At 39.6% G+C, this 26569-nt stretch overlaps 1 protein-coding gene across 1 annotated transcript in view; it reads right to left on the bottom strand.

Moving 5' to 3' along the window:
- Positions 1 to 1821: 1821 nt before the first annotated feature.
- LOC134838929 (uncharacterized) overlaps positions 1822 to 26569 on the bottom strand; it is a 90385-nt gene continuing 65637 nt past the window's right edge. Inside the window, exons 3-6 of the mRNA XM_063854270.1 lie at positions 13910 to 14157; positions 13057 to 13839; positions 12363 to 12951; positions 1822 to 8672 (exon numbers count right to left, since the gene is read on the bottom strand). Of these exons, the coding sequence (XP_063710340.1) occupies positions 2022 to 8672; positions 12363 to 12951; positions 13057 to 13839; positions 13910 to 14157 (8271 nt within the window). The 3' untranslated portion in view covers positions 1822 to 2021. The remainder of the gene's footprint in view (positions 8673 to 12362; positions 12952 to 13056; positions 13840 to 13909; positions 14158 to 26569) is intronic.

The following is a 26569-nucleotide window of genomic DNA, read 5'->3' as shown; positions in this document are numbered from 1 at the left end:
AAAATTCTGAAACAATACTTACAAAAGAAAGTTGTTTTCAAAAGAAAGTTTGCGTTATCAAGCAACTACTGCCAGATCTTTAAATGATACAATTCCTTGCCAAAAACTCCATCATGAGACATTTTTGTGGGTTGCTTTAATATTTACATTGGTCCTGTACAAGGTTTCGACAATGGGTTTTTCGGCGTAGTTTTCCAAGCAAAACCTTTTGCGTGTTTGTTCACACTTTTGCACCGTTTTCTAGTTTTAATCCATATTTTTTGAATCACGAATTTTAGGAGTAACCACTCGCATGTAAATTAAGCTTGCATTATCTATTATAACGAATTCTTATACAAACTTGAGACAACAGCAATTGATAGCGTTTACGATATTTTGGAAAAGGTTATACTTGACTGGAAATCTCTCAACATACATTATAATCGACTTTAGCTTTAATATTTTGAATTTTTATTTTGTGACAAAATTACTGAAAAGCAGTTATAACTGATTGGCGCACATTGTCCTCATTGAAACATAGGCAACCGTTTGTTGGAAAAAGGTCAATGAATGTAAAAAGACCCAAAAAGTCAAAAACATAGCCAATCGAAGATTGGAAAAGAGTAATGAACGCAAGTAAACATTAAAAAAAACACTGACTTTCTTGAAAAAATCTCAAATTTCGCATTTCAAAAAATAGAAGTGTAGATGCTTTTTAACCTTTTTTCACGCCATTTCCACGTTCTTATTAGGAGAGTGCTATTTACCTACTTTTCGGCAGAAGAATTTCAATTGAACTCAAAAAGTGCATTGGGTATATATGCACTTTTTGAGTTCAATTGAAGTAATATGTATGAATGGACATCTGTAGTTATAAGAGGACTTTCAGACTTTTTCCTGAAAAAAAAAAACAAACAAAAAATCACCAAGAGCTTTATAAGAGTCTTCACTACGTTGATAACTCTTTAAAAATAAGGACCGGCCGAAACTCGAACCCGACTTCTGAATCCGAAGGTACGCACTTGAACAAGTGTAAAGGGGCGCGAAATTGAGGATTTATTGATTGGCGAAGGAAGCAAGCTGTCCTCAATTGAACTGGCGCAGAAAGCAAGCTGTCCTCAATGGAGCTGGAGGAAGCAAGCTCAATTTCCAACAGATTTGTAAATAAAGTTGTTTACGGCAAAAAAGTTGTATCTTCCGATTACAAGTGTAAAATTGCAAACTTTAAAATGTATGTTTCATATGTCTGATATCCTTCACCTGATATTTGACAAGTGATCTAATTCCTGCCTTTTCTTTCTTCTCAACGTATTCTGTAAAAGTCTACTTTATGGGACGTCTCCTCGAGGGGCCTTAGGGCCCGTGAGCTCGATCCCTGTGATTATCTTATGACTGATGCTTGTTAGTTATATGAGCTCACTAAAGAATTCAAACTTCGAACTAAAAGTAGCATGCAAACTAAGATACTCAGATGAAAAATTGAATATTTCAGGTAACCTTTATAGCTACAGCATGTAAAGAGATACAAAGAACCTTTTGCCAAAATTTCCGAATAGCTTTAAAAAATCCGGACAGCTGAATATAAAAAATATTTTACCGGTACATAAGAAAGAAACACCAAAAAAAAACAAATTGATATAGAATTAAATTATGTTCCGATTTGACAACGCCTGTTTATCGCAATCATAATTATGTTTCTGATATAGTAAAGTGATTTGCTCCGTTATTCAAAACAAGAATAAAAATTTTTCGAGCTGAAAATATAAGTTAAATCTGAGGCGAATAGGAAAAATAATAATATTGAATATTTATTGACAAAAGTAGCAAAAATCAAAATAGGCTACATTGATAAACAACGAACAACCAATAAAAGATATTAGGAACCAGCGTGCCATTTTGAGAAGAGAAGTTACACCCTTTAAAAGATAAAGTCTATAACATCTCAGAATAACGATTCAACTAACTAGAATAAAATACGAATCAAAACATAACATTTTTGAAATACTGGGAGTTATAAATCCACTTATTTAAGTTTTAATTCTCTAATCGGAGCATTCGCCATCTTCTAGATCATCTGGGTCGACCACTTTCTTTGGAACATGCCCTTCTTGTTTACTCAATTTGTTTATGTCAATTTTACCAGATTTTTCCGTAATGCTACTTTCTCGTTCCGGTTTCGAAGACCTTTTATGTTTCATTTTCTTGGCGGTGATGAAGGTCTCAATTGGCAACGCCACGTCTTTTTTCGGGGTTGCTCCTGGCTTTGGTATGCAGCTCTTGGAACTCCCCATTGTCGTTTCTAGCACCGTGTCATTGTGGCGGGAAGTCCAGCTCCCCATTGATGACGAGCGACTGTCTATTGACTTTTCACGTCGTTTTGCTTTCTTTTCACTGCTCGCTTCGCTTTGTTCACAGGAGGACCAATCTTTTTTCGAGCTCCTTCTGGAGAACTCATCTTCATCATACCAATCCGAATGATGTCGCCTTCCTTTCCTTTTCGATCTCAGAATTTCATCGAAGCTGTCATTGTCTTCACCATCTTCATCGTTGATTTCATTCTCATAATTGGGTAAACCCTCGTCCCTGTATCCACTCTTTGACCTTTTAGGTAGCCGCGGCGCCTCGTCAAACTCTCCTTCGGATCCAGGAGAGAGGTCGCGCCATGATCTGAGCTTCGAGGTCGAGTTCTGGCGACGATTGCTTGAACTACCGTGACTTTTACCATGCTGATTCATGTTATTCGAACTTCCAGGTACATGGCTGTCAAAGTTATGCCCTCTGCTACTTTTTACTTCGTAACTATCGAAACCAGAATCTCTACTGGGTGCGTTTTCGTGGTGTTGTTTTCTGTTCTCGTTATTATACTTAGTGTCGTAATTATAGCTAGCTTCCTTAAAATTTTTGGTCGATTTATAGTACCCATGGTTATTCTTGCCTCTCTCGTTGTAACTACTTTCGCTTTGCTTATAACTGCTTGCTTGTACGTTGTAATTCTGCTGCCAGTTTCGGTTGTCAACGTGACTTTTTTCATGACCCCGTGAATAATGTTTTCCGCGACTACTGCGACTATTTCCACCTTCAGAAGTACTGAACTCATTTGCTAGATTACAGGGCGGAGCAGCATTAAAATTCTCAGAAACAAAATTTCCATTTGGAGGGATAAAACCAGGAGCGTTCCCACGAAAAGCTCCAGATGTTCCTAAATTCTCATTTGGTGGAGAAAAATTAGACGAAGTATGCTGAAAAGCGCCAGCGGGGACACAATTTTCATTCGGTGGGACAAACCCGGGAGAACAAACCCCGAAAGATCCAGCGGTGACAAAATTTTCATTCGGTGGAACGAAGCCAATGGAATTGTTTCTGTAAGCGCCAGCTGTAACATTATTTTCATTCGGTGGAAAAAATCCAGTGGAATTGCTTCGGTAAGGCCCAGCTGGAGCATAATTTTCATCCGGTGGAACAAAACCGGGAGAACTACTCCGGAAAGCTCTAGCGGGAACAAAACTTTCCTTCGGTGCAACAAAAGCGGGAGAATTGCTACGGAACGCTACTGCGGTGCCATACATTTCATTCGGTGGAACAAAATCGCGAGAGTTGCATTGGGAAGCTCCGGTGGTTCCAAAACTTTCAATTGGCGGGACAAAACTTGGCGAAGGGTTGTAAAAACCACCAACTGGCAAAGTTGGCGAAATCTGCATCAAGTCCGGAATCTGTTCAGCCTCACATTTATTTTCAATATTTTGGTGAATAGGTAACGCCGGAACCTGATGCTCAATTTCCAGGCCTTCTACATTTTGACCAATTTTGCAGTTCTCTTGAACAGGTTTAGCAATTTCCTCTCTATGAGAGTTATTTAAATATTTTTCGGTTTCTTTCGTGTCACTGAAACAAACGTTTTCACCTTGATTAACCATTTTTGGCTCCTCTGGTTGGGGCAAGTCTTCGCAAAAACGTTTAGGGTGCCTTGTTTCTGAAAAGTGCTGCCTGTAATTTTTTACATCCAGAATCGAAAAAGAGTCGCCAGTTTGGGAAGCACACTTCGGACTCGTCAGTTTAATCTTCTCGTCATGAACAGCTTGCGTAGCATTAGAATACGAATGGTATGATTGCGAATAAGTCTCAGGATGGTCCGGCATTTCGATTTCTTGTTGCGCAGGCAGCGAGTATCCAGGTTGAGATGTACGAGTACTCATGCCATTGGGTGGCGCTTCATCTGGCCTCAAAAGCGGAGGAGGAATCACTGAAGAATTAGGTCTGTAGCTAGAATATTCTGGCACACTGTACTGAGTGACCGGTTGATTTCTGACTTCATACTCGTTACTCTCGGGATGAAAAGTAGGGCATGAACTCTGAGCTCTAAGTCTGGTGTTAAACATTCTGGGTCTAGCTGGGCGCGGAAACTGTTGAGGTGCGCTTGGTGGTGAAATTATCTTCTTCCTGTACACACGAACTCCCACTCGATGGGGGAAGCCAGGTAAGAAATGAGGTGGTCTGGGAGTGAAGCCCATCTGATTGCACATTGTTTGGGGGGAGTGATGGCGCTGCGCCATGAGATGAGGAATGAGAGGTCTAATCGGTCTGATTTCGTCTCTTTTGAGGGGAACTAGCATGCTGCGTAGTGGCATACCCCTAGGTCCAGCTGGAAATCTAGGATACATTTCAGGTCCACTTAGTCTGTGTTGACCTGCATTAGCTCTTTCATATTCGTAAGTGCTTCTATCTCCATATTCTGGTTGGTAATTCATCGAACGCTGACCGTCATGTTCTTCATATGCTTGTGAATCAAAACCCGGCGGTTTTATTTTGTAATCAATTTGAATTTCTTGAGTAGGACAATTTATAGGAACTTGATTATCCCATTCATCCGCTGGGCTAATTCGCTTAGAAATGTCTGATGAAAGGCGTTGACTTCCTTGCTCCAAATTCAAACAAAGATTTTTCGAAATTTCATTAGGAACTTTGTGGTTAGATGGCTCATAACTTCTGCAATTTTCTATCTCATGTTTTTCTGATTGCTGATCAATTTTCACTGGTACACTACCAAAATCTCTTAAAACTGTCTCCTTACTATCTAAGGGTTCGTCTGGTTCAAGTTTGAACTTAGCGTGCTTTGACGTTACAAAATTGTCCCTTTTGAAGCCCGTAAGAAGCAATTCCACTTCTGACATGCCGTTGACATAAAGTCTTCCAGCGTTTCTAGGATCCATTGGAACTATACCATCAGGTGCCAAATCCACAGGAATCTCTTGAGGAAATAGCGCGAAGTCAGGAATCTCGGGTTTCGTTTCTGTTTTTAATGATGCCACTGTCGCTTCTGCTTTCAACGATGGCACTATACTTTCTATCTTGTGTCCGTCTTCAGGCTCAGTTTTAGGTGAAACAGAAGCAATAGAAGAACTGAGAGGCATGAGCTGGTCGCAAGATTTTGGACCCTCTCCAACCGGACTGAAATATGGCAAAATCCTGTGATCCTCAGGACTTTCCTCATCAACAATCGAATCAACTTCAAATTCGTCAAAGGTGCTTCCCATGTCACCTTCGTGGTCTGGCGTCAAACTAACCGGCGGTTCAAAAACGACATCTGATGGGAAATCATTTCCATCGTCTTCTGGTAGCTCTGGGAAACCTTCAAAATTGAAATCTGGCTCAGATGTATTGGACAGTCTGGGTTTGTAACTTGGGCCCGGCTCGCTTCTTACCGCAAGCAGAGGGGGAGGAGGTCCGTTGATATCTGGATACTTAAGACGCTCGAACGTTTCCATCTTTTTCTTGTCGATATCAGAAGCGATTGCATCTAGCACCAAGTCCGTTTCGAGAGATCCAGCCAAAAACGGAACATCTATCTTCGTTTCAATAGGTTCTTGTTTGATAGTCTTCATAGCGCTATTCAAAACCACGAAACAGAAAAGAGCAATTTCTGATTTGGGCACCGAAACGTCAATTGAGAACCCATTGATCAAGGGTTTCTTTGTATCATGTTTCGTTATTGGCGCAATGTAAACTGTGCTTTTACCACTGACACTTCTCGCTGAGCCATGAAGTTGTAGGCTCTCTAGCTTCTGACAGAACAGAGTGTACTCGATAATATTTCTCGTCGATTTCATTTGAAAAACAGTTAGCTGGTTGTTGAGCAGCGCATTTCTGGACAGTGATTCAATCAAACGCCAAAATTCACTCATCGGAAGCAGTTTCGCCAATTTAATTTGCTCGGGTAAGTCAATGGCTTCACCGTGACTTTCATTTACTCGAAAGGCAACTACATCGACAATCGTTTGATCATGAACCAACTTCCCTTTCCAGGCAATTTTGGAATCTTCGATTTGGCATCCTGAAGACGCTGTTAATAAACTCTGAGACGCCTCCAGTTTCACTGTTTGGGGATAGTCTTTCTCATTCGGCTCCTTTTCTTTCTTCAAGATTTTCGAAATTTTTTGATCACTGAAGGAGTCGAATAGGTTGCCATGATTTAGTGTTGATTCTTTTGACAACTTCGGCGTCTTTTTATTTTCCACTAGATCATGTACTGGTTTTTTAACCAAGTTCACTATTTTTATTTTTCCTTTGTAGGAGTTTTTGGCAATTTCAAAGTCGCTTAGTTTGTTGCAGACCTCAAGTAACTTCGATTCGTACCGATCAGTTAGAGCTCTGTTGTCACCATGCCCACTTCTTAACGAAAACCTGAAGATCTCACGTTCGACTTTCAAGATGAAATTTTTCAGCTGTCCTTCATCTTTTATTTCACTAACTACATTTGCGGCATTGACCTTGTTCGATATCTTGAAAAAAGCTCTTCGCCTATATTCTTCCGTCGGTTCCTTCAGAGGTAGGTTGGCTTCAACTTTCGGGGTTCCCGATCGTTGAGTCGCAACGTTTAGCGACGATGAGGTCGTTCGTTTCCGATTGGACTTGGTGCTTGGAACTATTCCTGTCATTGATGCCACTATTGAGCTGTTTTTCGCCTTTTTCGGCCTAACATCGGCATCCATCTCTGAACTAAGTTTGGTTTCATCCGCTGAGGATGGAACGTCATCTTCAGACTTGTAAGAATGGCTCTCCGATTTAGTCTTCGCGCGAGGTACAGTTTTGTGTTCTTCCAATTCAGTTGTCTTTTCCACTATCTGACTTTCACTTGACTTCAACTTCTCGTCGGAACTACATTCTGGCATTTGATCGCCTATGCTCTGATCGACATCTTTATTAAAAGATTGGAAAGCTTCCTCTTGTTTTGGCTTCTTTATTTTACGTCTTCTCGCTGTTTGCAACTTCTTTTTCGGTGCAATCCATTCACGATTCTCCGCTAACTCTCCGTTTTCTTGCCTTCCATAAGAAGTAATACCTTCGTCTTCATTCTGAGACTGGCTTCCAATCACGTCTTCACAGCTCATCTCCGCGTCAGTGTTGGACGCTTCCGCAGTTCGAGTAGGACTTGACGGACGTACCTCACTTAGCCAAAAATATCCGTTCGGTTTTCTGAATAGTGTACTCCTTTTACGAATCTCTTCATATCGTTTCTCTTGATCCTCGCACTGTCGCCGCAGACGGCGTTCTGATTCCAATTCTACTCTTTGAACTTCCAACTGACAACCAACGAACCCAGTTTCTGATACCAGTGTTGAATTCTTCAATCCCGATTCCTCAGAGTTTCTCCAGCTAGCACCATGAGGAGCGAAATATGACTGGTCTGGACTTCTGTTGCGTGAACACACAACTGAATCTAGCAAGCAATCCGTGCACGTAAACGTCCTCTTCTTTTCAAGAATGTCCGAAACTTGGGATTTGGTTAAATTCTGACAACTTGCATGCATGAGTTTTTCACACTTTTCACATTTGAGCTTGGAGTCTTTCTTTTTCTTCTGCTTGCAGCAACTTACTGCACCTTTTTCTATATTGGTATTTTGTGTCCCATCGTTTTCTAATTTGTGGTTCTCATTCTGCAGCTTCAAAGTTATCTTAATAGGCGGTAACTTTTCGGCCAGAGGGTTCGAACTAATCATATCAGCTCCTAACTCGCGCCTCAGTTGCATCAATCTTTCCGGTGAGGGCTTAAACGTTCCTGTTCTTCTCGCCATAGGCTTACTAGAAGATGTGCTGCTGCTCCTCAATAAATTAAGTTCTAACTTTTCGCTGGTTTTGCTCTCAATCGACTCGTCATCATACTGATGATCTTCACCGGTCAATGTAGTTTCGAAACTTTTATCTATATCTCCGGCTTTGGAACCCACTTCAACCTTTTCTGCTCCGGAAACTCCAGTCGAGATCAAATTTTTAATTTCCCCTTCTCTCTTGGATTCATAGATAGACTCTGACGACGGAATATCATTTGTTTCTGGACTACCTGGACGACTTCTGGACTGACTATTTCTGTCTTTCTTATCCAAGAAAAACAATCCAAATTGCTCCCAGGCCTTCTCCTGTGACGACTTCTGGGAGCGATCATTCTGCGCGACGTCATCGGACTTATCTAGAATGTTCTCAACTCCGTCTAGTATTTCGTACACGTCTTCTTCATCTTCAGGTTCTTCGTCAGAGGGATCGGTGAAGTTGATTGACATGTCGGATTTATTTTGACTTCCAGTCGAGGACTCCACTTCCAGTTCAGTTTTCGGTTGTGTTTCACTGTCATCTACAGGCATGATGCTACTACACCAACTTATGTCGAAAATGCCGTCCAAGCATTTTTCTAGGACATTGCAAAAAATTCGGAATTAGATTTTTGCGTTGTTCAACTCAAAACAGCGGACACCTTTCTATTTGTTATCATAGCTTGAACCTGAAAAAAATCAGCTATTACTTTTTTGAAAAACAACTGAAAAAACAAATTTATTAAGTCCAATCTTTAATTCTATTTTCGTCTCCCGCGTCGACGATTGTTGAGTCAGAAACTCACTTACATATAAACTTGGGTAAAAGCTAAGCAAAGATTCGATGGTTTCTGAAATTCATTTTCAATGATTTTCTCGGCGTATAAAAAGTTCGATGTTTCCATACTGAGCTTTTGATGCTCAGTTAGCATAGCCAACGTAAGTCGGAAAAGTGTACATATTTTAGGATCAGGGGCGGATTTAAGGGGGGGGGGGAGTCAGAAACTCGATGGTTTCCCGATGCACCCCCCTTAGGGATTCGACCCCCTGCCGACCCAAAGCGTCCCTCCTTTGGTACTTTTTAAGAAATCCATCGGCGCCAATATATACTAACTTTGAGGGGGAGCGCAAGGAAAAAAAAGCGATTTACTTTTTTGACCTGTTTTTTTTTTCAAAAATTTGCCAGTGGCGCAGAAAATTTGGCCAAAACAGCTTCTTTTTAGTGCTTCAGGAGAGCTCGGAAAAATAATTTGGTCGACCTAAAAAAAGTCGTCAAAATTTTCGAAAATCTTTTGAAAATCCGCCGCGCCTCCCCCCCTCGAGAAAATCCTAGATCCGCCCCTGTTGATGTACCATATATTTTATGATGTTTTGTTTTAAAGGAATCTGACGAAAATTCCACGGTTTGACGTTTTCTCCAATTAAAATAAAAAATTAGTTCTTTTTGAAAAATCTGTGCAACAAAACGAAAAAAAAAACAATTGAAATCATATCTTGTAATGGTACTGCAGATTCCAAAACTGGTACCGGGTTTCGACAGGTACCTTTAAGGTACATTGATTATTTAAGGCAACGAAAACTTCGTTTGGACAGAAAAAAGCGTTTTAAGATGCCAAAAAAAAAATAGCATAGCGCAGATTACAGAAAAACCTTATTGTGAGTTAAACCTGCAAACTAAGATAAAAAGTTATATACAGCATGACCTGGATAAGGAACCGCCCTTGAACAGAAAACATTGGTGCGGGGAAGAGACCGATAGCATTTGGGTCTAGATTTCTTAAGTCTTCTGAAAAACTTCATTACATTCAATAAATAAGAGTTATTGGGCATTATATTGCGCCTAGGCACCTTATCAATAATATATGTTCAGTCACAAATCTATTGAGAGTTTGAGCATTAAAAATCGTTGCGCGAAGAAAACTTTTTAAAAAAGTTATGAAAAGTTTTATTTTGTTCTCTGATCATAGTATATACGGGCCAGGTAGAAACTTTAATTGTCATATTGAAAACTGTTTATTCGCAGCTTGAGCTACAAAGAAAAATACTTGAAAATTTTTTCCTCATTTTCGAGAAAGTATGTCTTTTAGTAAAATTTAAAAACTTGGAACAGAATCACTGGTATTTGTTAGGTAAGTTGAAAATCCTCCAGTGTAATGAATTTGAAAATGGAGCTTTTAAATAAATCAAAAATAACAGTTACTTGGAATGTTCCGACTACAATAATTTATTCACGGAAAATCGAAACAAAGAAAAAATTTTTAAACAAGGGAATCTGAGCTTCGAAACACGTGTGATTCAAGAATTAAAAAAAAAATTACAGTTAAATTTAAATTTCAAAGAAAAAAAAACAATAATGGCTAATGGCCAGACAAAAAAAAAACAACTCTCAACGTTTTTCAAACCTCTCAACTTTCAATTTTGAAGGAAAAATAGATGGCTTAAACACTCGTTGCATTTCTGGCAAGATTGACACTGTTTTGATGCAATTAACCCAATTTGAGAAAACTGGATCAATAGGTAAATTTTCTCTTTGGCTGAGAAATCTGATTATTAAATTTTATTTTCGAATTTAGATGTTGATCACGTTTTTCGAGACCTTTACACTTTCGCTGTTCGATAGTCGAGTTTGTCTTCCTTATATCAAATGAAATTAACTGAATTAAAAAAGCGCTAAAAAAACTCAAATTCAAACCGCGAAAAACCAAATTTGAGCCTAACAACATTTAAGACTTATTCTGAAAAAAAATAACCAAAATCATCATGACCTATATGAGAGTCCGAACTACATTCATCGACTCTAAATAAAAATCTTGAAGCATCGCAATATTGAAATAGTCACCAAAAATTCATCAAATATATTACAGAGAAAACGAGAGAACAACGCAACGTAAAGAAACTAGGAAAAATAAAATTTCATGATGCATCATTTGTGATCTGTCTACCATACTCAAACATTACTATATGATAACACAAAAAGCAAAAAAAACTCGCATATAGCAAACCTCTTTATTTGATGATCGTTGGAAAAACAACCTTTCAATCATAAATTTTTATCTAACCAGAATCCGCTCGGTAAAAACTCAGGCAAGGGTAAGCAAACAATTTTAGGCTGAAACTTAGAGACAATACTTGCAGAGCGCTATTTATTCGAACAAAATAATTCAACTATTAATTTTGCTATGCAGTAAAAGTGCCACCAAATAAAAAAAAATAGAACGAACTATTTCAATTTTCTTGATGTGCATCTCCAACTTGTAGACTAGGAGTCTCACGTCCTAGAATCAGCACCACTGTCTCTTGGAAGTAAATCAAGATATCTTTGAACTACATTACACATGCAGAGAGCAGTGTAATACTATGAAGCAGCTTTTTTCGGACCAACATAGCAAATAAAATTTGCCATTTGGTCCGAAAAAAGCTGCTTTCTAGTATTACACTGCTCTCTGCTTGTGTAATGAAGTTCAATGAGATCTTAGTGAGCCAACAATTGACAGAAACTCCGTCACTTATAGCCTTTGTGTCGAAAAATTGATATGGCAGATAAAGATCTGCTAGCGATTCCTGCAAGCAGATTTTTAAGCAAACTGTTGAAGCAGCTAAGAGTATAGTAAAGCAGCTAAATTGATAAAGCAGCAAAACTAAGCCAAAAAGAAATTGTGGAAGTCTCAACACCTCAATGCAACAGATAAAAACAATTGAACTTTTCTGAACATTAAATGCGTTACGTTAAATCTATATTTTATGGCTGACAAATTTTTTCATAAAGCCAGCGCAATTAGAGAAAAATGGGTCAAAGCATGCTAGTAGCTACTTTGCAACTGTTTGCCTACAAAAAAATCTAATCGGAAATACTGACTAATGCACGACGAAATTTTTCACCCAAGAATGTCAGATGGCCTTGAATTGAATGGAATTGATCTGGAAACTCCGTGAAGTGCACGTACCCACCTTTGGTGTTTTAGTTTTTGATACTTCGAACATCTTTGGCCGTTATTATTGCTCTTCTTGTTTAGCTTTCTTCTACCAAAAAAAAAGAATTGACGAACTGCTACAGTAATTTTATTTCAGGTCTCGAATTGTCTCATGTTAAAAAATATCAAAGACTATTCAAGATAACTATTTCATTTGTTGAAACCCAGTTCCGTATATATGTTTAAGTTTTTAGCCTTCGCTATCCCAAGTTCAATAAATCTATTGCTACTTTAAATGCATCTTGCTATTCATTGCGATGACTATGAAAACAACTGAGCTGAGTACGTTTATTTCTCCTGGATGAAATTAAATTGAAGCTAAAATTCAAACGATGTCACATTGGAGCCTTTCAAGCAACTCTTCGTCCCCTAATTGTTTCTTCTTTGATTTCTTCAACAAGGAACTGTCTCGCCTGATCTCTTCTAGCTCATCGCTTGTGAACTCGTTTTTTCCTTTCCTTATTTGCTTTCTTTTCAGCTTTTTCTTCTCGATTCTTGCCTTTCTGACCATTTTGATCGATGATTTAGACTCCGTTTTCCTTACTGTACCTAACCTCGCAATTCTCTCTGCTTCCTTTGCGGTGTCAGTATACGCAATTGATGCAGTGTCAATTTCTGTTCGTTTGAACGCAGAAATGTCCCGTTTGCCCAACTCGGGCATTCGTGGCAGTCGCAACAATCCGAATCCGTTCGCTACTTCTCCGAAGTTCAGATTCTTCATGTTAAATATATAACTACACTCATGTTTCTTGTATGCCTGAACATAGGAAACGAAAGCTCTGGTGCCCAATTCTAAAACAGTCCGATCTTCTTGTGCCAGGGTTTTCAGTTTTTCAACTGACTGGCTGAACTTTTCGGGTACTTGTATTTCGTACTCCTGTAGTGGCGCTTTCAACGATATTTCTATGAACCCTGCATAACTAAAACAAACATTTTAACCTGAGATAGAAGAAGTAGTCATCTGACTTTAATATAATGCACATGTTTGAAAAAATTAAATTTTAGCTACTGAGAGTGTAACTTACTCAATTTCGTTTGGCATCAAGAAAATCAACGCACTTCCAGACTTATCAGCTCTGGCAGTTCTTCCACATCTGTGAACAAAGCTGGTTGCGCAGCTCGGAGGGTCATACTGTAAGACCCAGTCAATGTTCTCGATGTCAATTCCTCGCGACAGCAAATCAGTTGAAAGCAGGATTCCTTGTTTCATTTTCCGGAATTTTTCCACAACCTGATTTCGCTTTTTCTTCATTTTACCGTGAATCATCAGCAAGTTCAGGCTGGGCAAAAACTTGGGTAAAAATGTCCGGAAATAATTTACCTGGCATGAAGTAGAAAGAAACAGCAGAATTTTTGATTCCATGTTTTCGTTCAAAAACGTGAGCAACATGTCAAGCTTATTCTCTCCTGTGCAGCTGACATAGCAGTTTCTCAATTTTGCAGGGGTTTTAATCATCGCATCATCTGTTATGGGCTCTCCATTGGGTAAAGTAGGTGTTTTGCTATGCACTGTGACCCGAACAGGATTTCTCAACCCTGCTCGTATGATGTCATCTAGCGACTCAGTTTGGGTTGCTGAAAAAAGCCCAGTACGTCTTTGCTTCGGCAAATTCTGAAGTATGCTGGTCAGTCGCTCATGGAATCCCATGTCCAGCAGTCGGTCAGCCTCGTCCAATATTAGCATTTGCAAATTTCGGAAGTAACCTTTGAAACTGAACATGTCCTTTTCATTTATTTCTAGTAGTTCTGCGAATCGACCAGGTGTCGACACTACAACATTTGCTGGCTTCTTCGCCTTGCCTAGAAAACTAACGCACTAATTTATTAGTATCACAGCTCTTGTGATAACAAGTTATGAATTGGTGTGATATCACTTACTTCTTGATATTCTGCTCACAAGTCTTATCCCCACCAAGTATAAGACAGGTCCTCAGGCCAAAGCTTCTCAAAAGTGATTTTGATACTGTGTATATCTGCATGGCTAAATCTCTAGTAGGAGCTATCACCAGTGAATGCGGGCATGACACATCGCCTCCCGCTTTTCGTTCATCTAGAATTAGCTTCAAAATCGGCAGCAAGAAAGACAAAGTTTTGCCACTGCCAGTGACTGCCTCAACAAGAACATCCTAAAAGCATCATACCGTTTGTTATTTAATACATACTTGAATACCGTTTTAGTACGTCTTTTCAAAATATACACAGAAACAAAACTGCGTTTCGCACCAATTGCAATACAACAATAAAACAAGAAAAACAGTTTATAAAAAATCGAAAGACTAAATATATCAAAATGAATGAGACTAATTTTGAAACAAAAACATGCCAAGACAAAAAATCAGTTATTTCAGCTATTGTTGCCAGAGATGGAATAAGGATAAACTGGATAATTTTTACTCTCATCGCAAGCGCAGATACAAAGCAAGCGCAGCATTGCAAGTTCGCAAATAAAAAATGACATGAAACAACAAAATCAAAAAAAAAAATTGTGGAAAACAAATTCAGAAACCAAGGTCAGGCCAGGACTCGTACCCCAAACCTTGTAGTGTAAAAAACTAAACATGATAATGAAAAAAAAACTAAGAAAAACCTACAATATGGCAATTAAGCCGACAAAACACAAGCAGACAATGAAAAGCCAACAATTTTTTTTTGAAACGGACTCTTCAACACTTGAAAAAAAAACAGGTCCTGTCAGATTCGAACCCAGGACTTTGCCGCCCCAGGCGCATCTGTCACCTCCAGTCCAAGAGCAGAATTCTAGTTTGCAAAATAAATCCGGCCGGATTCGAACCGCAAATCTTTGCAATCTCAAGCAGTTATTTTACCTATAAGCTAGATGCGCAGTATGGTTGATTGGGCTTGAAATTATAAGTATCAAGCGGTAAGAAAATTTCCATTTCTAATTCTGACCATTCTGTGAACAAACTTATTTTTAGAAAAAAGTCTTGTACCCGATTGCAATACCTTTGCTTATCGCAAGGGTAATAATAATACCGAACCAAAAGACTCAAGGATAACTGATTAGAGATCCTGTATCTCTAGTCGGCTCAGCGTTACTGCAAATTTACACACAGAGGCGACACATAACTGAAAATCAAACGAAAAAAAATCAAAAAAAAGGTTTTTGTCAAAAAATTGCAAAAAATATCCCAAACAAAATCGCCTGCGCTATAAGAAGAGCTACAAAGAGCTGCTTTAGAAAGGCTATAAAGAATCCAAAAATTCAATCAAAGTCCTTTCTAAGGAACTAAGCAGACAAAATAAGCAGATAGAATCTAAATTAGCCAAAAATCTCTATTTGCAATAAAAACAGGTCTCAACTGGAATTGAACTCCCGGGCTTTGTTGTCTCAAGCATGTAGATTACAGCAACTTTGAAAAAAGCTGAAGTATTGAGCTACAGAACTAAGCCGACAAATATAAACAAACGGCCGATAGTCCGAAAAAGCACAAAAAGTGTAGCTTGCAATAAAGAGCCCAGACGAAATCGAACCAGAAATCTTTGCCGTCTCAAGCAGTTGTTTTAACTCTACGCCAGATGCGCCGGATGTTTGATTGTGTTTCATTTTATAATTACCACGCGGTAACAGAGCAAAATAATCTGAGCAGAAAAATGGTCGCTCACACCCCCAAAAAAATCATAAAAAAAGGTTTAATGTAAATCTTTAATAAATAAGAGATATTTTCGGTAAATAACTCCGACAAAACATAAACTTCGGCATTTTATCGATTATAACAAAAACAATTTATAGCTGCAAACTCAAAGGAAGCTCTCTAAACACTGGTATTTGCCTTTGAGACAAATTCCTCTTTCTTTTGGGAGGTCAGACTTAATCAAGTCTACACGGTTCAGACTTGATTAAGTCTGGCGTCAAAAAAAGAGCAGTTTTTCTCATGGGCAAATACCAGTTTTTGGAGAGCTTCCTTTGAAATTGTAGTTATAAATTGTTAGCAGCTACATGTCCAAAGGTTAGCGTATGGGGGAAACCGAACCCGGTCGACCGGCGGTTTGAGCGTGTCATATACGTTAGGCTATATTCGCTTTTCACTCTTATTTACGTTTGCACTTGCGTTTCATTATTTGCATTCAATTTTGCGCTGCAACATCTTCCGCCCCCAAAAAGAGAAGAACTGGAGCGAGCTCATAGCTCGGTCGAGTAAGTTCGCTCGTGGCTGTCTTAATGAGAGTGGAACCTGCGCATCCGTCTTCGGCGTAGTTAAGTTTCACAATGCGAGCGAGAGGGTAATATCAAAAACCCATACGAGATCACCCGTTCTTAGAACAACTTTCAGATTGGGTGTTCCACTTCGCATGCTTGTTCAGTAAATGTACATATTCTCGCAGCCAACGAGACGAAATAGCGTCATCGTACGACTGCGCTCGTACGTACTTTTCTTTGATCGAAATATTTCCCACGCGAGAGCGAAGGAAAGCTTGCGGCGTACTGCCGAAGCAAAAAGTTGTTGGCGGTTAAAGCTTCTAAATCACGCGAATCGGTACTTACCGGAGTGATCGGCCTTGCATTCAGAGCCTGCTCCACTAGTAGAGTGTTGTTCCTCACACTTCTGTCACCCGCCTTCTGCCTAGTATATTGAGGTGTACACGTTTAACACTGCGGACGAGGCGCTCCAAAGAGCTGCCATGATGCGGTGCACTTGGAGGGTTAAACTTCCAGGTTATTCCTTTATGTGGAAAGACGATTGGAGCCATGTTTTTACAAATCTTGATACATGCAAGAAGTTCCATTTCTGCACCAAAAAAAATGGTCAAGTTAACCGACCAAAAAGTGCTGGGTGTACCACAGCGCGCGATGAACCGCTCGATGCCCATCACACATGAGCTTGTGTCTAGTGATGGCACAACCTCGAGGTGTACAGCCCTAGTGGTGAGGCAAGTAAAAAGAAAACCCCACCTTTTTCTCAGTGCTCCTTCGAATGGGAACGTAATACGGTCCGAAACAGTCCACGCCTGTGGAGGAAAAACGTGGCTGCTTCTGCACGAGGCGTTCGACAGGTAAATCGACCATTATCGGTGTGACCGTGATTGCTTTCCGCTTTCGACATGTAACGCAATGGTTTTCAGTAGACTTCAGCAGTCGACGCAACTCCAGTATAGCGTACTTTAAGTTAATCACGGAGCGCATGCGGTTCAATCTTTCTTGAAAATGCTCAAAGTGGAGGCGCAACACGAGCTTCAACGCTTTCGTTGGCGCAACACGCGCTTTACCGAAGACAAAAGAGATTTCAGCAGTTTTATGCGAGCTTATGAGTCGCGCACGCAAAAACCCGGCGGCGCAGAAAACATCCTACAAGCCAACAAACGAACTAATGTATTGCGAGCGTCCAGCAAAATGGGGTGTTTAGTATCAAACGTGCGTTCAACTAAGCGTCTTATGCGGCCAGTCGACCGAAGGATACCAGCCGGACTCAAGAACGGGAGTACAAGGCAATCTTGCTATTGCTCTTAACGGGTTTATCAGGGGTGAGTAATTACAATTCGACGGGAAACGAGTCGGTTTGCGCAAGATGTATAAGCTTCTTCGCAATATCCAGCTCAAGAGGATCGGTGATCTCAAGGCAGGTACCGAAGAAGTTAACCCGGCGGACGGCGGTAACGGACCACTAATGACCCAACCTATCGGTAGGCGGACGGAACATGGTGAGTTAGAGTCCTCTCCTAAGAGAAATTCAATCGGACCAACGGCAGGTTAGTAAAACTGTGCTGTACTAAGATAACTTCTACATCTTCATAGTTGTACTGTAAGGGCTTTATTGGAGCTAATTGAGGATATTTATTCTGCAACTCAGGTATATTCATACATTATGTACTAATGTGAACGTTGTCTTTCCTATAAGCATCCATAGTGAAAGACAAATCGGCGTTATTCGGTTCAGACGAGACACTGAATTTGACTCAGTGAGTTTCGATGACTTTTACGGCAATGAAACTACTGATGGCAAAATGGACTGGCTCAACAACCAGTTTTAAGCGTCTAGCGTCAGATGCGGAAACCCACGAATGTGTAGATGCTCCGTCGCTAAGAACCAACGTCTGGACACAGGTGCTGTCTGAGGAAACACCAACTGTTGTAACTAGCAAGTCCTTTCGGTAGTTCTTTGTAATTTTCCAGCCCCATTGCAACATGCGTGGGAACATGTTTAACATCCTTCGGTTTAGACTCATCCTTTGCTGTAAAATTCTGTCAGCACCGTGAAGAAGGACGTGCGTGCTCTCACAGTCCTGTTCTGGACACGTCTTTGCCTTCGTGCAATTACGGAAGCCATGGTTCCCGTTGAGGCATGTGAAGCAAAGTTTTTGCTCAGCTACAAATTTCGCAAGCTGAGTGCCATTCTTTTCCTTGAACGCAGCGCCAAAGGGTATGCTTTCCCTAACACTGCAGGCACGGCGGATCAATAGGCTTGCTTTTGTAATCGATAGTGCTCTTAGCGTTTGATGCAAACATTTTCTTCCGTTTTAGTTCTCGGACCAAGAGCGCGCACTTCCATGGCCCTCCGCTTTCTCTTTTAACTAATTATTGAAATCTAAGAGGCTGGGACGCTACCAATTATGCCTAATGGTATGCATTGGCCAAGCTTCTTTCAAAGTTGGTGGGAGCTTGCCAACAGCTTGGTTCAGAAGAGTCATGCTTTTAAGGTCATCATGAAATGACCTCGATTAAAAAACACACTTTTAAAATCATCATGAAATGCCAACGATTGAAAGCCTGCAACTAGTCCTGAAACGGTGGAGGAGAAACTGATGACTTTCTCTGAATTATGCACTTTGAGGGTAGGCAAACTGGCTAATATATCCATATGAGCACAATAATAGTATGAGGCTGGCCAAACTTTCTCTGCAATGTAGCAATTGCATCATTGTTCAAGACTCCACCATAACTGTATTCGGCGAGAGCTGCTTTGGCTTTTCCGGTTACAGGCGTCTTTAAGTAAGTTAATTTCTCGTCATCAGTCAGAAGGGCGGAATCGATGGTTGAGGTAAATTGTCCAACCCATTCGCGACAGTTCAGAGCGTTACTATCAAATTGACTCAATTTCAGTTCTGGGACAAGATCTTTGCGACTACTTTTCATCAATTCAGCTACTCCACGAGCCGAAATTGGCTGCTCTACCGGATGTTCTTATGAAGAAACAACAAGAGGATTGGAAAACTCTTGGTAAGCGGAGTTTGTACTTAGGAGATCAGCTTGAGAGGTATAAAAAACGGTACCACCACTGGTATACGGCATGATCCCGCTTGAAGTACCACCATTGAGATTGGCCAAAGAAAATACATTCGCATTGGCATTCTGATGGGTTGTCATCATAGGTTTTTGCGTGGTCAAACCACGTGCTGAAATTCCCAAATGGGCCGCAACAGGCATTCTATTCGCAGCGCCGACAGGTGCACAAAAAGGCTGCTGATTCTGCATCCAGTAATTATGTGAATGCGCTGTTGAAAGATGATGAGTTATCTGATGGTTCAAGAGACGCGTGGATTAACGGAACTGTGCATTGATGGAAAATGATTCACCATACCCTGCCTCTTTGTATAACCAACATTTGATCCCGAGTTTGGAAGGAATCTACCTTGAGGAATAGTGGGAGGTGGTTGATAAATAAAACCGACATGAGGTGCTAGACTAAGAGGAACTATAACAGATGCATCATTAGTACTTGAAGACAAAATTGATTTCGGGCATTTTTGCCGAGAGGCTAGATGACTACTGATATGCAAACCAGGATCACTAGATGCTCCAGGATCACTAGATCACTAGATGCCTCCAGGATCACTAGATGCCTCCAGACAGCAGGAGCATGATCTTTGATTGAATCAATCCAGGAACCAGTACGATCCTCCTCCCTTTTTTCATCAAGTTGATGGCTAACTTTTGTTCAAATCGTCCAATCTAACTTTTCACTTACGGCAGATAGGTCATCTTCCATTTACAATCCTTCAAACTCGACTTCTTTTAGCTTTCTCCTATGATCCACAGCTATTGCCTCTAACTCAATCTAATTCATTTTGTTGCTGTTTTAATTTCAAAGCTACGCTAGCCTACCAATCAAGTTCTTCTTGCCGCAACTTAGTCAAGGCGAGATTGCATTTTATTTGACTAGAGTTCTTAGACTCCAAGGCTGCTGTGTATCGACTGGAACGTGAGCTTGAATCATTGGTTCTTTTTGTGTTTGATTTCTTAGAATCTACATTCGAACTTTAGGACCCAGTGCCTCCAGTTTAAAGCGAAGATTTAGACGTAGTGTCGCCCGCTACTTCATCTTTTGTGGTCTTTACTATAGTATCATTTACTTATGCCTTTTCTAATCCCAATTTATAAGTTACAGCCTCCTGTAAAATCTTACTATTAGTCTCCGTTAATTTGTGGAGCCTAAGATCTCGTTTGGGTATGTATTTTTCAGGGTATTTGAATTTTTCAGCCAGTTACAGCCAAAGAATGATGTCCTTATTTATTTCAACTGCCTGCTCCATTAAAATTTTAGAATTTATGATAACCGTCTCAATTTTTGTCGAGCGGCTTTGCTTTTCAATTGTATTTTAGTACCAGAGCATGACATTTGTAAAGATCATTTTCTGTGGATCAAACAACTAATTGAACCTTTTCTTCCATGCTTTTACCGAATCTACTTGCTCGATACCATAAAGGTTACAAACAAAGCTTAAAAGAATAATTTATTTGTACGACACAAACAATCAACTCCTACGACACTCATAATCCATTTATTCACGATTAATTTTGCAAAGATAATTGTGAGTGGAAAACTTTTAAGTTCAAGAAAGCTCAAAAACCGACTGGCAAGCTCGGGAGGGGCTCGGTATACAAGCGGAACAATGTCCCGGAGACGAAAAGGGAGACAACTTGCAAGTTAGCTGAAATGGAGACAATGAAGATCCAAGCTATCAATGAGAAAGCCTCATAGGTTCCTTGCTTATTGAAACAAGCGCTAAGACCTTGAAACCTTGCAGTCCTTATTAAATTACATGAGTGTTATCACAGAAAGCTCAACTTTCAAGGGCAATACCTGGACTAGCTAAAGCCTCTGCTTCAAGCCTGTTTTGTGTGGATTTACGGTTCTTAAGGGGTTAACGTTTCCGCTTCTTACAGGTTTTGAGGGCGCTGAGGCTAGCACTGTAACGCCTTAACAAGAGAAGAGTCTCTAACTCAAGACGAGGGGGCGGATGAAGCTCCTTGTATTTCTCTATGACTACCTGATCCTCAGCCTTACACTTAGAAATGAAGTCTTTCACCACGTTAAGCACGAGGACATATGTTTCAACTAAGTGCTTCCCTATATCCTCAGTACCGCTCCGTTGGCAGTAAACGATTGCACAAATATTTTATTTGTACCGTAATAACAAATTTGCAAGTTGCTCAGTACTTAGTCTACGGTATTATTACTGATATACTTACCTATGGAATTAAAAATGACGTCGTGCCAAATGACAAGGTCGGTTCGTGGCCATAGACAGTGATCTAGATAGAACTGAATAGTCATCTGCGAGTCCTTAGCGTTGAAGTTCAAACTTAAATCGGGTTTCGTGAAGCAAGTCTCTTTCACCCGCTTTTGCGACGGTGCGGGAAGTATGCGAAGTGCGTGATGTAACGAACTAGCTCCTAGGATGAACATCAAACGCACACCAACTCAGGTGCCTAACCAATGGAGTTGGGAATTAAGTAGGTCGGTTGAATTCCAACAACACACGGAAAAAAAACCTGAGGCTGAAAAAATGCAATTGAACCCACATAATATCACCTTACCAGACCATTTAACATAACAGCCAAATCTCTTAAATGATAGACTTACGAGCGGAATGGGGTGCACTTTTATAATTACCAAGAAGGGTAGGGAATCAGGCAAGACGGTTGATTTCCAACAGCACGCACGAAAAAAACCTGAGGCTGAAAAATTCAACTTTATTTGCTTGATATTACACTATTAGACCACTTAACTCGTGTATGATATCAACAACAGCAAATTTTTGCTGAGTTCTTGGGGTACTTCTTAGAATTTTTGGCAATAATTGAGATTTTTTCACAAAACTTTTTTTTTGATATTTTCAGTCGGCGGGTTTGAGTCATACACCAGTTCAGCATTAAGTCTATGCTCCGATCACAAGGAGCTTGAATCCCTGAAAATTTTATCCGAAAACTTTGGTATCGAGAGAAAATCTAGTACAATTGGTCTATGTACCAATTGCACGTATTTCAGTTCTACTAAACTGATTTGAGTTTCGTGGAAAAGTACTATTTTGGTTTAATCAACCGAGTCCAAAATTTTCGGTATCGAGAAAAAATGAGAGCTCGGAGCTTGCTTTGAGTCGGAATATAATATAGAACATCGTTATCAAATTTATAGCATGAAGTGTGAAAAGTTTTGTCTTACAAGTTTTGAAGATTGGGCGGTTACCGGGTAAACCGGGTAAAAATTTCGGGTATCCAGAAAAACACAGCTTCACGTCGACCAAAAATTCAGAATCAGGCCACCTGAACAGTCTTCTATATCAGATTTTGGCTAGCAGCGCCGTTTCGGCCAACTGGACACTCTGGCGATGCGATGACGAATTTCGGTCAACTGCTCTTGTCGGCCAACTTAGGTTTTTTTGCCTCAACGCCTACTTTCGGACGGGTGGACACTGTCTCGGACAACTGGACCCTTCCTCGGGAAAAAAACTCTGGGGAGGAAACCTGGACACTGCAATTGCAAGAAAAGAACTATCAATTATTCCAGTAAATATGCGGATACTTGCTTCTAATTGTCGCAGATATTTGCTTTTAAGTGTTCTGGATACTTGCTTCTGAATGTTGCGGATACTTATTTCCAGCATAAATAGAGGTCGATTTCAGCTTCGAGTCAAAGCTTCTCTGTATCCTCTGATTTTAAAATGCTCAATTTCCACCATCAAGTTTGTTTCGGCATTCATCAAATTCGGCATTTTATCGATCATAACAACAACAATTTATCGCTGCAAACTCAAAGCAAGCCTTCAAAACACTGGTATTTGCCCTTGTGATAAATTGATTTTTTTTGGAGGTCGGACAATCAAGTCTGAACCAAGTTTGAAAGAAAAACGGTTAAAAACGGTCAAATGGGTATATAGCCCTTCGAGTATACATGTATAAAGGTTAGCGTATGAGGGGATCCGAACCCGGTCGACCGATGGTTTGAACGTTGTCATATACGTTAGGTTATATTCGCTTTTCACTCTTATTTACGTTCGCACTTTCGCTTCGTTATTTGTATTTAGTTTTGCGCTTGAACAAGAAAAACTTCAAGCGGAACAGTAATTCAGAAAAATTCTTAGCTTTTAAAAAAGTCAAGTCCCTTTTCCCGTCATATCATACACGTGCACAACAGACAAAATATGAAAAATTTTAACAAATCGAGCAGAAAAAATTACAACCAAAGTGAACAACAAAATTGGATTAAGCCTGATTTGTAAAATGCTGAAAATGACTGCAGTGAAAATTGTTTACAGCATAAATAAATGTTTGTTAGATCAGGCAACTAAGCCGACAAAGCATAAGCAGACAAATAACACAACGATTTTTTTCTCAAACTGGAATATTCAAAGTTTAAAAACTGGTCGTGGTCAAATTCGAAAGCAGGATCTTCGCCGACATAGGCGTATGCGTTACCACCAGGCTAAGTGCGCAAGAGACACTGCAAATTTTGAATTCATTATGAATCAAGGAAGCAATCACCAGGCGTTTAATGAGTGTGTAGACAAAGTTGTCAACGGGGAAAAAATTCTGGTACCCAGTGCAATACCTTTGCTCTCGCAAGGGCAAACATATCGAGTAATATCAGTCGAAGGAAAAAACAAAATCAGTTATTCCAGCTATTGTTGCCTGTGGTGTGAATGTGAATAATTTTAAAGCAATTTTGGATAATTTTTACTCTCATCGCAAGAGCAGATTCAAAGGAAGCACAGCATTGCAATTTAGCAAATACAAAATGACACGAAACAACAAAATCAAAAAAAAATCGGGAAAAAGCTTAAATAGTTTCAGAAGGTCAAGGTCAGACCGCGACTCGTACCGCAAACCTGAAGATAAAAAAAAATTAAAGTGATAATGCATAAAACTAAAGAAAAAATCTACACACTGGCAATTAAGCCGATAAAACTTGAGCAGACAAATATACTTTGTCGTCTCAAGCATGGTGATTACAGCAATTTGGAATAAGGCTTAAAAAATTTAAAAGTAGACAAGATGGGACAATTTTTACTTTCATCGCGAGCGCAGAGAGAAAGCAAGCGCAGAATTGCAAGTTAGCAAATAACAAATGACACGAAACAACTAAATCAAAAAAAATTTGGGAAAATAAATTCAGAAGTCAAGGTCAGACCGGGACTCGTACCCCCGAACTTTAAGATATAAAAAAAACTAAACGTGATTATCGAAATGAAAAGTTCAGGAAAATCTACAATATGGTCATTAAGCCGACAAAACATAAGCAGATCCAGGCGCATTGCTGTCCCAGGCGCATTTGTCACCTCTAGATCAAGAGCAAAACTCAAGTTTGCGAAAAAGACCCGGTCCGATCCGAACCGAAAATCTTTGTCATCTCAAGCAATTATTTTAACTATGATTGGACTTGAATATGCAATTACCAAGCGGTAAGAAAACCGAAAAAACCTTAGCAAAAACCCTTCATGCTGAAAGAATATTCAGAAAAATTCTCATCTAAAAAGATGTCAAATCCCTTTTCCCGTCAGTGCACACACACCCGCGCAAACACTTTTTGCGAACGTAACGACGCAATAAGAGGCCCTTAAGTTGATTTAAATTAGGTCGAAATTTAGAAAGCCGATAAAAGACGGAAAAAATGAAATAAAAAATTATAGCAAATCGAGCTGCTTAAATTACAACCTATGTGAAAAGCAATTTTCCATTCACCCGGATTTTTAAAATAATAAAAACAACTGCAGTTGAAACTGTTTGCAGCTAAAAAAAAACGATTTTCAGATGTGACAACTAAGCCAATAAAACATACGCAGACAAACAATAGGCCGAACTTATTTTGAACCGGACCAATTACCGTTTAAAAAAAAACTGGTCCAGGTCAGATTCAAACCCAAGACCTTTGCTGTAATTGGCGTATGCGTTACCACCAGACCAAGTGCGCTGTAGACGCAAAGAAACTTCAATTCATAACGATCTGAACATAAAATTTCCATTTCTAATTCTGACCATTTTGTGAACAAACTTATTTACAGAAAAAAAGTCTTGTACCCAATTGAAATACCCTTTTCAAGAGACACTACAAAAATTGAATTCATTATGAACCAAGGAAGCTATCACCAGGAGTCCAATGAGTCTGTGGACAAAGTTGTTTATTTATAGGAAAAAAAGTCTAGTACCCGATTGCAATACCCTAGCTATCGCAAGGGTAAACATCGCGACCAATCGCATTGGAAGGAAAACACAACAAAATCAGTTTTTTCAGCTATTGCTGCCAGAGATGGGAAACTGGATATGGCCATAGGCAGATGCGGATCTAGGGGGGATACGATTTTCAAAAAAAAAATAAATCGCAAATCTTGTTGACCCTTCTTTAAGCAGACAAATTGATTTTGTGACCGCCCCCATATCAATTTAAAGACCCTAATTCCGATCAAATTTTCTGCGCCGCAGGCAAAACTTAAACAATAGGCCAAAAAAAGCAATATTGGCAATTTTTAGTCTCATCGCGAGTTCAGATACAAAGCAAGCGCAGCATTGCAAGTTAGCGAATAAAAATTGAAACGAAACAACAAAGTTTTTGGGAAAAACTAAAATAATTTCAGAAGTGAAGGTCGGACCGGGACTCGTACCCCAAACGTTAAGGTCCATCGGCAACCATGTTATCTTTAGGCCAAGTGGGAAGTTGTCTCGCAGTTGCTAATAAAGTAACTTCAATTTTTTCAGATTAGTAGAAATTTTGTTTACGGAAAAAATTCTTGTTTCCGATGTCTAAACAAGGTTCGCCGGTTGCTGTTCAAGTAGCACAGAATGTTCCGACCTGATTGAAGAAACAATTAAATATAAATAAACTCCTAAAAAAACTTTTCTTTCAATTTTTTTTTTGAAATAGCTAGCATTGCGTTTAAAATAAAGCAGAAATTTAGTTCGATTTGCTCAACTAGTTTCTATTCTTATTAAGTCTGAAAAACCAAAACTTCAGACCAGTTTTTCGCGGCACTGAGACATCTTTTTCGGAAAGTATTTTTAATCCCAGCCATGACTAATGTGGCTATAAAATGATACCAAACTTACGTGGCTTGAACCAATTTTAAAAAATCTACCCTAATTCATAGTTCCTTCCCAAATTAGGTCCATCATTACGGGCAAATATTGAGAGGTTCCGAATTACAATATCAATAAGTATAGCCGTTCGCTGTGCAAGTAGCACAGAATGTTCTGACCACATTCATGAAAAACTACAAAAAAGTTGAACATTGAAAAATGCTGCTATTTGACATGAGAGGACAACATTACGACAAGTCACAAAAAACAATAGTCGTTGGTAATCAATTTTT

The sequence above is a fragment of the Symsagittifera roscoffensis genome, chromosome 1, assembly GCF_963678635.1.
Source record: "Symsagittifera roscoffensis chromosome 1, txSymRosc1.1, whole genome shotgun sequence".
NCBI classification, from domain to species: Eukaryota; Metazoa; Xenacoelomorpha; order Acoela; family Convolutidae; genus Symsagittifera; species Symsagittifera roscoffensis.
Note: the sequence above shows the minus strand (reverse complement) of the source record. Positions and strands in the feature narration are given on the sequence as shown.